We start from the raw sequence: 13,062 nt of genomic DNA, 5'->3' as shown, positions 1-13,062 counted from the left end.
TGTTGTCTCCTTATCATAGCAAATCGCATATCTCAAGCTAGCGCAGATAACACTACACAAAACTTCACTATTTCTGTGATCATAACAAGAGGAAACTACACGGCCAACAGCACCTATCACACGAACCTCAGCACCCTTTTGTCCACTCTCACTTCCAATACAGAGATTGAATACTTACTGGTTACATTATCTTATCTTAGTTTATTAGATGATTCTAAGGGAGCTGCAGTTACACAACTGCAATCTCGGGTTACTACATGTTTGTTTAGATAGTTACTCAGCTGTCATAACTAACAATTAGTCTATAAATACCAAACTGTATCATTGAGCTAAGAGGCTTTAGAATAAATACACTTGATTTGAATTCTCTTTTTAAATATATATTGATTCCATATAATTTAAACATTCTCACAAAAATCTTTATTAGTTACTTTATGATTTTACTAAATGAGACTTATTTGACATATTCATTATGTGACTGTCTTATTATGTATTCCTAAATGTCATGATATTATTTTTTATTGATATTCTAATTTGCTAGTGGAAACCTAACAAGATCAATGTTGTCACATAATAGTAGTAATTAACATAAGGTCCCACCAATTGAATTGAAAGAGTTATTTTTCTTCACTTCAAAATAGAAAGAAAAAAAAATTGTTATGTTTCAAACTTTGTACCTCAAATTAATTTTAGTTATAAAAGCTAGCAACAGCGTAATTTTCATTCAGCCATTCAATTCAATATCCTTTGCCAAGAAAAGCTGATTCATATCTAGAAAAGCTTCCAATCATCCTGTTGTTAACTACTTCTGATTTTGATTCCCAGAAGACAACCCAACATGGCTGCTCTTCCATTAAGGTCACTTTCCTTTGTTTGTTGTCTCCTTATCATAGCAAATTTCATATCTCAAGCCAGCGCAGAATACGCTCAAAACTTCACCTATTTCTGTGATCCTAGCAATAGAGGAAACTACACGGCCGAAAGCACCTATGACGCAAACCTCGACACCCTTTTGTCCACCCTCACTTCCAACACAGAAATCAACTACGGTTTCTACAATTCCTCATACGGGGAGAACACTGACAAAGTGTACGCCATTGGTCTATGCAGAGGAGATGTTAAGCCAGATGAATGCAGCAGTTGCCTCAACGTTTCCAGGACTATTCACACAGAGCTCTGTCCAAATCGGAAGGAAGCAATTGGGTGGTACGAGGATGAGAAATGCATGCTGCGCTACTCAGACCAATCAATATTTGATCACATGGAAATGGGACCTGAGTTTTATGGTCACAACATGGATAACGCAACAGACTTGGTTCAGTTCAATAAATCTCTCAACATCTTGCTGGGTAACTTGAAAAGTGAAGCTGCATCAGGTGACTCTCGTCTCAAGTATGCTGTAGGAAATATATCTGGTCCTCATAATAAGGTCATATATGGTCTTGTTCAGTGCACCCCAGACTTGCTACAGTCAGAGTGCGCTCAGTGCTTAAAGCTGTCCATTGAAAGTATCCCAAGAGATTGCTGTAAAGACAAAATTGGTGGTAGGGCTGTTAGACCAAGTTGTAATATGAGGTTCGAAACTGCATCTCTCTTCTATGGAGATACAGCATATGCACCATCACCGTCTCCGTCGCCATCACGATCGCAGTCGCTATTGCCACCATCCTCTACGGTCACTCATAACACTTCCTCGGGAGGTACTTGTCATATTATGCTTAGATTCTCACTTCCCACCAACAATAAGTGGATTTTGAACATTTTTTTTTTCAGTTGTGGAGGTTTTAATTAGTTTTTCCGTATTCATGATCATTTGATAATGTTATGTTGTTTTCCTGGTTTTATTGTCCTTAATCATTTAGATAAATTACTTTTAATATAAAAAATTTCTACTAATATAAATCATGTTACTTAAAAGATAATTTTAATCAAATTGCAATTGTCCCAGGCACACTAAATTACTTCATCATGCCATTTTTAAACTGTGTCAAAGAATTTTGAATGTTCTATTCGTCGTACGTTTTTTATTTTTCAAAAATCGTGTTTAAGATGGCCTGGTAATTAGTTATTGGAGTTGTTGATATTTTGCTTTCATAATCTGTGGAATGTCACACTGAGGATTTGATTTGCAGGAAAAAGTAACACAGCTACCATCAGCATAGCAGTAGCAGTACCAGTTGTTGCTGCTGTGGTGTTCATTTTTATCTACATGTATCTAAGAGGGAGAAAGCGACGGGAAAAGTTTAAAAGTAGGTGAAAATACTAGTTTACTGTCACATGTTTTTTTATTTAGGGGAGCGCAAGAATATTTACATAATCCATATATTTAACCGATCATGTAAATTTTATCTAATAAAGAAATGTTTTAGAATTTAAAAAATACGTTCACATTTTTCTTTCCTATTTGGAAATGAAAAAACTCAACATAACCAAAACGGATTTTTTCAATATTTCTAGATACATTTACAATATATCTTAATCTAGAGTAATTCCCTCCATGTGCGATAGTAAACAGTACATTTTGCAAAAGTAAAATAAATTAAAACATGTTTTACTCAACCGTGTAAGGGCACTAGTGTAAGTTTTTGTTGCGTCTGGGAATAATCTTTTTAGTGGAGAATTTGATTTTTATCATGTGCAAAATTTTCTTGATCGGTGTAATTAAGCATCGCGAGGGAAATTAATCTATTCAATGAATTGAAGAACAACCTTAGCCTCTAGCTGATGACAAAAAAAAAAAAAGCATGCTTTACCCAGTTACGGCTAGGAATAGTCAACCACAGAGAAAGTGAATAACTATCGCGTTTTGGTTTATCGATAAGAAATTGCATCTAACATTATTAGTTTTAGTCTTTTAGATCGCATTGAACTTTTATTAGCATAGTGGGATAAAGCTTGTATTGAAAATCTTACTAGTTTAAATCTGTTCTTCATGTGAAGCTCAACAAGAAGAAGAATATGATGATGAAATTGACATTTCTAAGTCATTGTAATTCAACTTTAACACCATACGAGATGCCACAAATGACTTTTGCGATTATAATAAACTCGGGAAAGGCGGATTTGGGATTGTTTACAGGGTAAGCTAACACTGTCAAATGTAACTTTTCATCAAAATATGATACGGATAATTACCTGCAAAGAGCTGACTATTCCTGAATGATATATTTTCAGGGTAGGCTTTCCAATGGACAAGAGATTGCTGTCAAAAGGTTGTCAACGAATTCTAGACAGGGGGATATAGAATTCAAGAATGAAGTGCTTTTAGTGGCCAAGCTTCAGCATCGAAATTTAGTTAGGCTACTTGGTTTCTGTCTGGAAAGGAGAGAAAAACTACTTGTCTATGAATTTGTTCCGAATAAAAGCCTTGATTACTTCATATTTGGTAAGTTTAATTTGAATGTTTGTTTAATTGGACCATACTTCTATTATTTCAGTTGTGGTTTAGGACTGACCTTAATTACATAACTCTAAGATTCATATGGCTTTTTTGTCTATGTAGATCAAGCAAAGAGACCCCAATTAGATTGGGAAAAGCGCTACAAAATCATTGAAGGTGTTGCTCGAGGCATTCTCTACCTCCACCAGGATTCTAGATTGCGCATTATCCATCGGGATCTTAAAGCAAGTAACATTCTCTTAGATGAAGAGATGAATCCTAAAATATCAGATTTTGGTTTGGCAAAATTGTTTGGTGTGAATCAAACTCATGGAGACACAAATAGAATTGTTGGAACCTAGTAAGTACTAAAATGCATTAGTTTATTAGTTGTTAATGATATTATTGGGTATAGCCATTGAAAATTGTGTAAATGTTGAAGATGATTGTGAAAAGATTCTGCTTAATTAAGCTATACTTCATCATTTTATGTAGTGGATATATGGCACCTGAGTATGCAATGCATGGACAATTTTCAGAGAAATCGGACATTTTTAGTTTTGGTGTACTGGTTCTTGAGGTTGTAAGTGGCCAGAAAAATAGTTGCATTCGTCATGGAGATTTTGTAGAGGATCTGTTGAGTTTTGTAAGCTTTCCTTTTACCTTACTTCTTGTTAGATGTATCAAATTGGAGAATCTTAGGTGTTAATAATCTAAATTACTATAGAAATGGAATCGAACGTAATTTATGTAACTGAGCAAAATCACGCAGGCATGGCAAAGCTGGACAGAAGGAAGAGCTACAAATATCATAGATCCCACATTAAATAATGGTTCACAAAATGAAATAATGAGATGCATCCACATTGGGTTACTCTGCGTTCAAGACAATGTTGCTGCTAGACCTACCACTCTTCCACTACCTTTGGAACCTGCATTTTACGTGGATAGAACTGGAGACCTTCCAGACATGCAGTTATGGGAGTTTAGTTCAAGGACAACAAGATCAAGAGAAGACACAACTAGATCAGTTCAAGAATCGGTCAATGAGGCTTCAATTTCTGACCCATATCCTCGCTAGATTTTGATCATAGTTGTGGTAGTCATAAACATTATCGATCAGAATAGGATTGTAAGTGGCCAAAAAAAACTCTGGTATTCGTGGTGGGGAGAACGTGGAGGATCTATTGACCTTTGTAGGTTCTTCTTTTCTTCTTTATTAGTATATCTTCATTGTTATTACATAATAGGATTGGAGCTTTATTTCTTCGTTCACAGTACTGTACAAATGGAATTGTGAAGTAACTAGCATCAGCAATTGAGCAAATTATCTCCCCAATTTTCTTCAAAAGTTACAAATATAGCTTTTCTTTTTAGTTTCTAATATTTTTTTTATTCTTATAATGATTTATGAGTCTTTTTCTCAGTTGTGTTCAATTTTTTTATTTTTATTCGATGTTGGACTTTATGTTATACTTGTACTCAAAATCTTCCTCTCAAGCATAAATCTTTTATGCATGATAATCTCTCCCTCAAGCGTAAGCCATTATCATCCACTATTCCATGGTAGTCATTAGATCTACATTGTGGCTAGGGGGTGTCCTTGCACCCCCTCATTTTTTAAAATTTATCAATAAATTTTTTTTTAAACTGAAAAATTGTAAATAAAATTTTATTTTTTTATATTTTATTTCATCTATATTTATATAGTTGAACCCACTGATTTTATTTTTTATAATTTGTCCTCACTGACTTTGGGTCTTGGTTCCGCCACTGGCTCTACTCACAGGACATGCCGTCTAGATCCACCGCTATGAAGACTTTCGATACAAGGGATCATTAGGATCAGGAACTATTGTCGTCATTTTACTCATTTGAGTTGGTCATCAAGTCAAACTATTAGATCTGATACTAATAATTGGGAAATTTAGGGAGGTAAACACTGAGGAGATTTACATCAATAATTCATGAACAACCACATAGAAAATTTGACACCACACTTTAACTCAAAACTTTAAGACTCAGGTTTATGAGTCTTCTCCTCACTTATATGGTGCTCAACTTTTTCACTTTTAATCAATGTATGTAGAACTTCATCTCATACTTCCAACAGAATCTTCCCTCGTTACTTCTCATTCCCAAAGGACAACAAGTAAGAGTGTTCTTTCTTGAAGCCAACTTTCCAATCTTGTCTCTTTTTCATTTTAGAAAAATTAAGAGTACACATAACTTACTTAAATATATAAACAATCAAACCTATTTTTAATTCAAGGGAAACTAACAAAACTAGTCTTGGTTGACTTAAGTCAACTTTGGGATCAGTCAACTATGTTAATTTGTTACTCGAAACCTATCAAGATCAATCTTGGTCACATAATACTAGTAAGGCTAAATTGTAAATTTAATTCTCCTATTTGTCTTAGATTTCAATTTTGATTCTCTTATAGTTTAATTCACAAATTTAGTTTCCTAATTTTTTGTATCCCCTTAATTTAATCTCCAATCCCAAAATTGGACTTTACCTGTTAATTATTTATGTTGATCACCACGTATCGCACTTTCATTGGACGTTGATCGTCACGTGTCATACTTTTATCGGATGTCCACCTAATTAGGTGTACGAAATTAATATCCAATAAAAGTATGACGTCGATCAACATAAACAATTAATAATCAATGTCTAATTTTAGAATTGTGAACTGAAATAGTAAGATTGTAAAAAAAATGAAAGACTAAATTTGTAAATTAATTATAGGATGACCAAAATCGAAGTATGAGGCACATAATTTACTATGTAGCCTAGTAGTAATTAAGATAAGGTCCCACGAATTGAATTGGAAGAGTTGTTTCTTCACTCCAAAATAGAAAGAAAAAAAATTGTTGTGTTTCAAACTATGTACCCTCAAATTAATTTTAGTTATAAAAGCTAGCAACATCTTAATTTTCATTCAGCCAATGAATTCAATATCCTTCGCCAAGAAAAGCTGATTCATACCTAAAAAAGCTTACAATCATCCCATTGTTAACTTCTTCTGATTTTGATTCCCAGAAGACAACGCAACATGGCTTCCAATCAGTTAAAAGGTTGTAATATTTTCAGGGTGAAGACAGAAGAGGGAAGACAAACACAGAATACACGGTTAAAACTGAGAAGAGTAGTCGTTTTCAATAACGAAGTTTTCTATGATGTAATCATGTAAACATATGTATTTATTTTGTTTAGAAATTGTATATATAAATAAATATTAATAATAATATAAATAAAAAAATAAACTCAACAGTTAGGAAGGTATTTTTTATTAATATAAATTATTAAATTTTATGATTAAGTTTCTTTATGTTAATCCTCTTGTTTATTAAAAAAATAGATGTGAATAATTTAAAATTCGACCTAAAGATAAATAAAATAAATTAAAAATTATTTCTATCAATGATGTAATTTGGATACTACTTGAATGATTAGTATAAATTGTGACTAGGTTTTTAATTACTTAGTTATTGAGATAAATCTCATATAATTAAAAAATTAGGCAAAATTAGTGAAGAATATTATAAATTAAAGAAAAGAAAATCTATGCTAAACGCCATCCATAATTTATTTTTGTTTGTCTGTGATGTTTATTCTTATATGTATTATAGTTGCAACAATTATAACTAAGTTTTAAGAATATATCTCATTTATTATCCTCCAAAATTATTTTCATTTTATTTCGCATTAATTTTATTTTTAAAAATTATTTTTATTACAACTTATTCATGACCTAACATATATTTATATCTGTATCTTTTAATAGATACTATCTTTGAAACATTCAATTGGACCATTCAAGCAATATGACAAAGAAAAATATATTTTAAGATGTTATCTAAAGAGAAAGCGACTATTTCATAATATCACTCTTATAAGTAGTATTCATTTGAATACTCTTATAAGTATTATTAATGAGGTGATTGGTTGGATTTTAGGGGATGTTGAAAAATCTGCATCCTTTAATTAATTAGAATACAATATAAATATTTTTTTGAATTTAATTCATCATAACTCATATAAAAAAAATCTTTACAATGTGAGTGCATATAAATTAAATTCATATGTTTTTACAGAAGTTATTTAATCAAATATTATTATGCATATGATAAATTTGTTGATTTTAAATTTTTTACAATAATTAATTAAAAAATATATTTAATGATATATTTTTACCTTTTACTGTAGGATAATTAGGGAGGAAACGCTTCAAAATTTAACAATATAAAATATAAAATACACTTTAAGAGTTTGGTGTGACTGTGACCATAACTCCTGTGAGACAACCTTCCGTCAGCCAATAAAGTTTACTCATACATCCAAAAAAAGCTTCAATCATCCTTTTTTGTTAATTACTTCTGATTCTGATTCCCAGAAGACAACCCCAACATGGCTGTTCTTTAATTAAGACAACTCAGAAATTAAAAATAATACATTAAACATAATAGTAATAAAATTAATAATAAAATTTAAAATAAAATAATTATCAAAATTTTATTGGTCTAATCCCATTTTTTCTTGGGATGAATAAGACAAACTCATTTATTGTACATGATGCAATATATGACTGAATTGTAAATACATAGACTATTTATTGTATGTATAAAAAGGTTAACACCGTTTAATTATAATTTTTATATAAATTTTACTTAATAATAAAACATAGATCACTAATTTGTTTTAGTATTGCTTGTGTCTTTAATAAATAATAAAACATATATCACTAGTTTTACCTTCCAGACATGCGGTTATGGGAGTTTAATTCAAGGACAAGATGATCAAGAGAACACACAACTCGATCAGCTCAAGAATCGGTCAATGAGTTGTCGATCAGAATAAACATTCAATTCTTCAACCAAAGTGCAGCTTATAGGTACACATGTAAGTTATTATTTCGAAGTCTAGCCTACTGTCTAGACAAACCAAATGTTCCTTTGTAACGAGATACCCTCAATTTGTTTTAATTATAAAATGTGTGCTATGGCAATTTCTTACTATGAGCACAGCTTGTCCTATGCTGTGTCTGCACAATATATAGGACAATTTAAAATTCCCCCGGAACCTCCGTTTTCAGTAGGATGATATTGTGCATCTAAATAAGTTTTCAACAGTTGTCGTGCACTAAATCACTCAGAAAATTTATTATCGATGTTATTTTTCCTATTTCCTACAATATTTATCATTTGCCACAGCTTGTGGTAATAGATGTGTTTTGTTTCTTCTGTATTTTCTCTTCCTTTTCTTTTTTCTCATTGTCTACGAGGGAAAATTAAGAGTAACTTAATGCACCTACGCAATAATTTAAAAATCCCAATAGAGGACATAAGAGAACGCTACAATAAAGCCAAGTAGCAAGTCTTGTTACTTCACCAGCCGCTGCCCCTGACATAGAGGTCGTAGATACATTGGTTATAATTTAACGCAGCATAAATCATACAGAAAATTCCAACTAGACTGGCCGCAATAATCTCAGTAAATTGTTATAGCATAAGGATCTAATCCTCAAAATCTTGTTATGCTCAGGATAGCTCAACTATTCTTGGACGTTTTTTGGAATGAACATTTCCCTTTTGTTTTTCCTGAATATTATCCTTACTGGAAATAGATTTTTGAACAAGAGATGAAGGCTTTTCACTGTTGTTTCCATCGTCGTGATAATCATCACTGCTTTCAATATCATCATCCCCACAGTCATCATCAGTACTACTTTCCTCTGAATCTGTTTCACTACCATCAGCAGCCAATGGAATCACAGGCTGACAAGTGGAAATTGCAGATTCAGCAGCAGCCACTGCCTCTGGTGTATGAAGATCAGCTACACCAAGCATCAAATCCTGCAAGAAAATGAAAGCAAAATAAATATTTTAATCCACTAATTGCAAGTCATTAATATATAGACAGGTAAGTAGAGGGATTATTGATATGAGAGAGACAATAGAGTGACTGACACTGACCATTTCAATAACTTCCGATTCATTTCCAGTTAGCTCTTCAATATCATAATTCTCAGGATTGTCCTACATATTAATATACAGGCATATATATTTAAAGCTAAACAAGATGGAATAAAGTAAGACCGGAGAAAATAGTTGCAAAGCAGTAAAAACAAATGGCTTCGACCAGAAATCAAGCTTTAACCTTTGCATCAAGTTCAAGCCTCTTATTTGCTTCTGACATCACTCCTAGGAAGTCTTTAACCTTCCCTAAAACTGCATCAATAAACAAAATTTGATGTCACACAAAAAGTTGTACTTCATTTTATTATTCCATCTTCATAGATTTCTGAAGCATTCAAACAATAGCTACATCAATGCTTATGACTAGAATATAACCAGTTAGTATGATATAAAAACCTAATTCAACATGAAATATTATTTAGGGAAAAGGCTTGTATCCGTCTGTCACATCCATGTTTAGTTTTCCTTCAAACTAAAAGTTTAGCAATTAGTGATTTAAGATTCTTGAGAGAGATATCACATATAAAATAGTTGTAAAACAACTACAAAAATGTGCACGAAGCCACGACCAGACAGAAATCCCAACCAATGGCATCATGAACAGACAAATAAAAGAGTTTTTGTAGACAAGGATGAGTTTATATTGAACCACAACATGATTAAGATCTTGAACTTTGAATGCTTAAACAATTAAACTAGTTCACTTAAAATAATAGCCACTAACATACAGCAAATCTGTTTGGCACACAAGACAAGGGGCAGAAAACTTCCAGTCCAGTGACAGACAAATCACACCAAAAGTTAAGTTGAAAACCAGACAAGACCAAAACACCCTTTTTGGGGGAACTCCAGCTGCACAGAGGATAACTGATTCAGACTGAGATTCTATTTTATGGGCAGTTGTGGTTAATAACAATGAAGTACTATTGTTTACTATAGGCTCATCGCATTGGCAGGGGACATAATTGGTTGGTAGTTTGCATGGATATGGGTAAGAGTAATGGTACAGGTACACTGTACAACAAAATTCTGAAAGGATAGCATAGTATATCACAGAGAAATATAAAAACATAAACAACAAAGAAATTAAATTAAATCATAAGAAAAATACTAGTTTCATAACGTCCTAACTCAAGTAAGCAAAAACATTTAAGGCAGAAGTTTTGAAGGGAGTGAGTGAAGCAGTAGTATGTTTAATTTTGTTACAAAGCAAACAACTTAGCAACAAAATCTAATGTTTTGCATGGACTAACTTGTACTTGGAGTGAATCACTACCAGTGATAAGTACGCATCAGATGTATATACCCAATAAGTACTATTATGGGCATCACAACTATCTACGAAAGGGACACCCATACATCATAGGTAACATGTATATCCCCAAGCATCATCATGAACAATTGTTCAGGCACATCATAGCCCAGTAATGAGCTTTGAAACATAAATTTGAAAAAATTATACTAAGGAAACCAAAGTTAGCCATCATCCAAAATAGCAAGTGACAATATCTAGGCAATATCAGTTAATTCCCTCATGCGCATAGCATTCAGTGTTTTTGTCAATATGGAAACATGAAAACTAAAAACTCTAATCTACTATAACTGTATGGTAATTAACCAATATTTGAGGTGTTCCTTAATAAAAAAAAGATGTAAATTTAAAGACTTGGGATGAATTTGAAGTAGTACGTTGGCTTGGGGGATGTGGGGCAGTGAGTGGTGTGCCATGAGGGGGGAGTCTCCTAGTTTGTGTGTCTGATTCTTTTTTATTATCACAAACAAGAAGAGTGGATTCTGCACAAACAAAGACAACTTCATCATTATAACCCAAAATGAAAATGGGAAATAAGAAAAACAAATTGAATTGAAGAAAGATAGAAGAGACCTAAGGAAGAAAGGGGTGTGCCTTTATGCTCAAACTGGAGCAGCTCTTTGCTCTTCTCTGCCATATCTTGTTGTCTCTTGTCAGCTGTCTAAAAAGCCTGTGATGGTTCCAAAGAGCATATAAGGAAGTGAATGCAAACATTGGCCTAGGAACTACGAAGCATAGTTTTAAAAACCAAAAAGTGATCGAACCGGTCAAGGCATTGGGTCAGTGGTCAAACTAGTGGGTCACTTATTGACCCACATGACTTGGTCTATATTAAAAAAATTGAAAACTTTATACCTTGAATTAATAAAAAGGCCAAAAAAAGACAAACATATCACAAATTAATATGCACAAAAAAAAAGTTTCAGCAGAACAAATTTAGAATCTACAATGACAGAAACTTCAAGTAAAAACAGCATTAGGTAAAAGTGGTACCCTATTTTGATACAAAAGACAGTTCACTTGCTTACATACAATGTTTTAGCAATTAAAAATCAAGTAAGCAACCAGTGCCTGTTTCTAAAAAATACAGACTTTAAAATAATAACAGTAACTTCCCCCAACCCATGTAACAATTCCCATTACATCTTTTATCCTACAACACTTGCCATGGCATTTCTCGTATTTAGATCCAGCAATCTGTTACCCATTCCTATATCAATCTGAAATTGTATCAGTCCATCCTTCCGTCCAAAAAGTGACAATCGGTAACAAGTAAGAGAAGCTTAAAGGATTGAACCTCAATCAGCATCACTAATTACAAAAGTGTTGAACACCTTCTCATTTCAATTTCATTCCCAATACCAGAAACTTCAAGCAAAAACAGTAATAAAAAGTCACAGAATGCAATGTCGAACACTCACTCTTACAAAATACAATACTTCCGAACTCACTAATTAATTCAAATTCCAATACTTCAAAAGTTCAAAAACACATGTCAATTTCCCAGCCATTGTAGAGTTAAGTGCAGGTTGCACTCAGTTGATGCCTATTTGGAAACAAGTCGTAATAAAATTGATAAAGAAGAAAGACACTGACTTGGAACCTTACAACGCGACGGCCTGGTGTGGTGCAACCTTCCGACTGCAACGACGACGCTGGGATGGCTGGTCGTTCCCGCCTGCGTGGCTTCGAAGCTCTCTGCTGGGTGTTCGTGCGACGACGGCAGAGGAACGGCGGGACGACGACGACGGTAAACAGAAGATGGTTGGATGGCAACGGCGACTAGGGTTTTAAATTTGTCGTAGGCTTGCGCGTCCAACTAAAGATGATTATTTGACTGGGCTATGTCTTGGGCTTGGACTTGTACCGTTTATCGGTGACAGAAATAAGAGAATTGCTTGGTGCATCAGCTTTTTTCTTGTGCACCGAGCAAATTTCTGTAAATTCTGAAAGTGTCCCTGCTAAAAAAACATGCAGATTCACAATTTCTATGAATCCGTATGATTCATAAGTTTTTAAATAATTTTTTACAGAATTAAATTATAATTTTTTATAATTATTACATTAAATAGATTATGATTTTAGTCTTATTATAATTAATTTTGATCTAACAATCTATTTTTTTTATATATATATAAATTTTAAATAAAAATCATAGGTTTAATAAAAATTTATATATGTCAAAAAATCAATTATTAGATTAAAATTAATTGTCATATTTTATTATGTAAACTTATATGTGTATTAAATATATATTATAAATTTTAACATTATATATAGTGACATTAATCATTTTATAACATAATTGGCATATTAACTCAATTGATTAAAATATCATACTAATAACACGAAAGTTATAAATTTGAGTCCTACAAAAAAAAAATGT

General features: G+C 32.7%; 1 protein-coding gene and 1 pseudogene across 3 annotated transcripts; one reads left to right on the top strand and one right to left on the bottom strand.

Annotated features, from left to right (window-relative positions):
- Window positions 1-482: 482 nt before the first annotated feature.
- Window positions 483-4,756, top strand: LOC114402932 (annotated as a pseudogene).
- A 3,941-nt stretch (window positions 4,757-8,697) lies between these two features.
- LOC114401324 lies at window positions 8,698-12,533 on the bottom strand. Of its 3 annotated transcripts, none has more exons than XM_028363822.1 (6): window positions 12,280-12,533; window positions 11,250-11,346; window positions 11,054-11,158; window positions 9,546-9,616; window positions 9,362-9,424; window positions 8,698-9,241 (listed from the first exon to the last, which is right to left on the bottom strand). In XM_028363822.1, the coding sequence occupies exons 2-6, from the start codon at window positions 11,311-11,313 to the stop codon at window positions 8,927-8,929; spliced, it is 618 nt and encodes a 205-aa protein (XP_028219623.1). In that variant the 5' UTR covers window positions 11,314-11,346; window positions 12,280-12,533; the 3' UTR covers window positions 8,698-8,926. The 3 variants fall into 3 exon arrangements, with proteins under 3 accessions (XP_028219623.1, XP_028219624.1, XP_028219622.1); XM_028363823.1 differs by having other exon boundaries at window positions 12,285-12,533; XM_028363821.1 differs by having other exon boundaries at window positions 12,273-12,532.
- Between the last annotated feature and the right edge of the window lie 529 nt (window positions 12,534-13,062).

The sequence above is a fragment of the Glycine soja genome, chromosome 20, assembly GCF_004193775.1.
Source record: "Glycine soja cultivar W05 chromosome 20, ASM419377v2, whole genome shotgun sequence".
NCBI classification, from domain to species: Eukaryota; Viridiplantae; Streptophyta; class Magnoliopsida; order Fabales; family Fabaceae; genus Glycine; species Glycine soja.
This window is presented reverse-complemented; position numbering and strand designations above follow the sequence as displayed.

What these genes read in the sequence shown, in the direction of transcription:
- LOC114401324 (XM_028363822.1), bottom strand. Translation starts at nt 11,313, where the DNA reads ATGGCAGAGAAGAGCAAAGAGCTGCTCCAGTTTGAGCATAAAGGCACA. An exon ending in CACACCCCTTTCTTCCTTAG is followed by an intron (nt 11,159 to 11,249) that starts GTCTCTTCTATC and finishes TTGTTTGTGCAG; the next exon opens with AATCCACTCTTCTTGTTTGT. An exon ending in GGCTTGAACTTGATGCAAAG is followed by an intron (nt 9,425 to 9,545) that starts GTTAAAGCTTGA and finishes ATTAATATGTAG; the next exon opens with GACAATCCTGAGAATTATGA.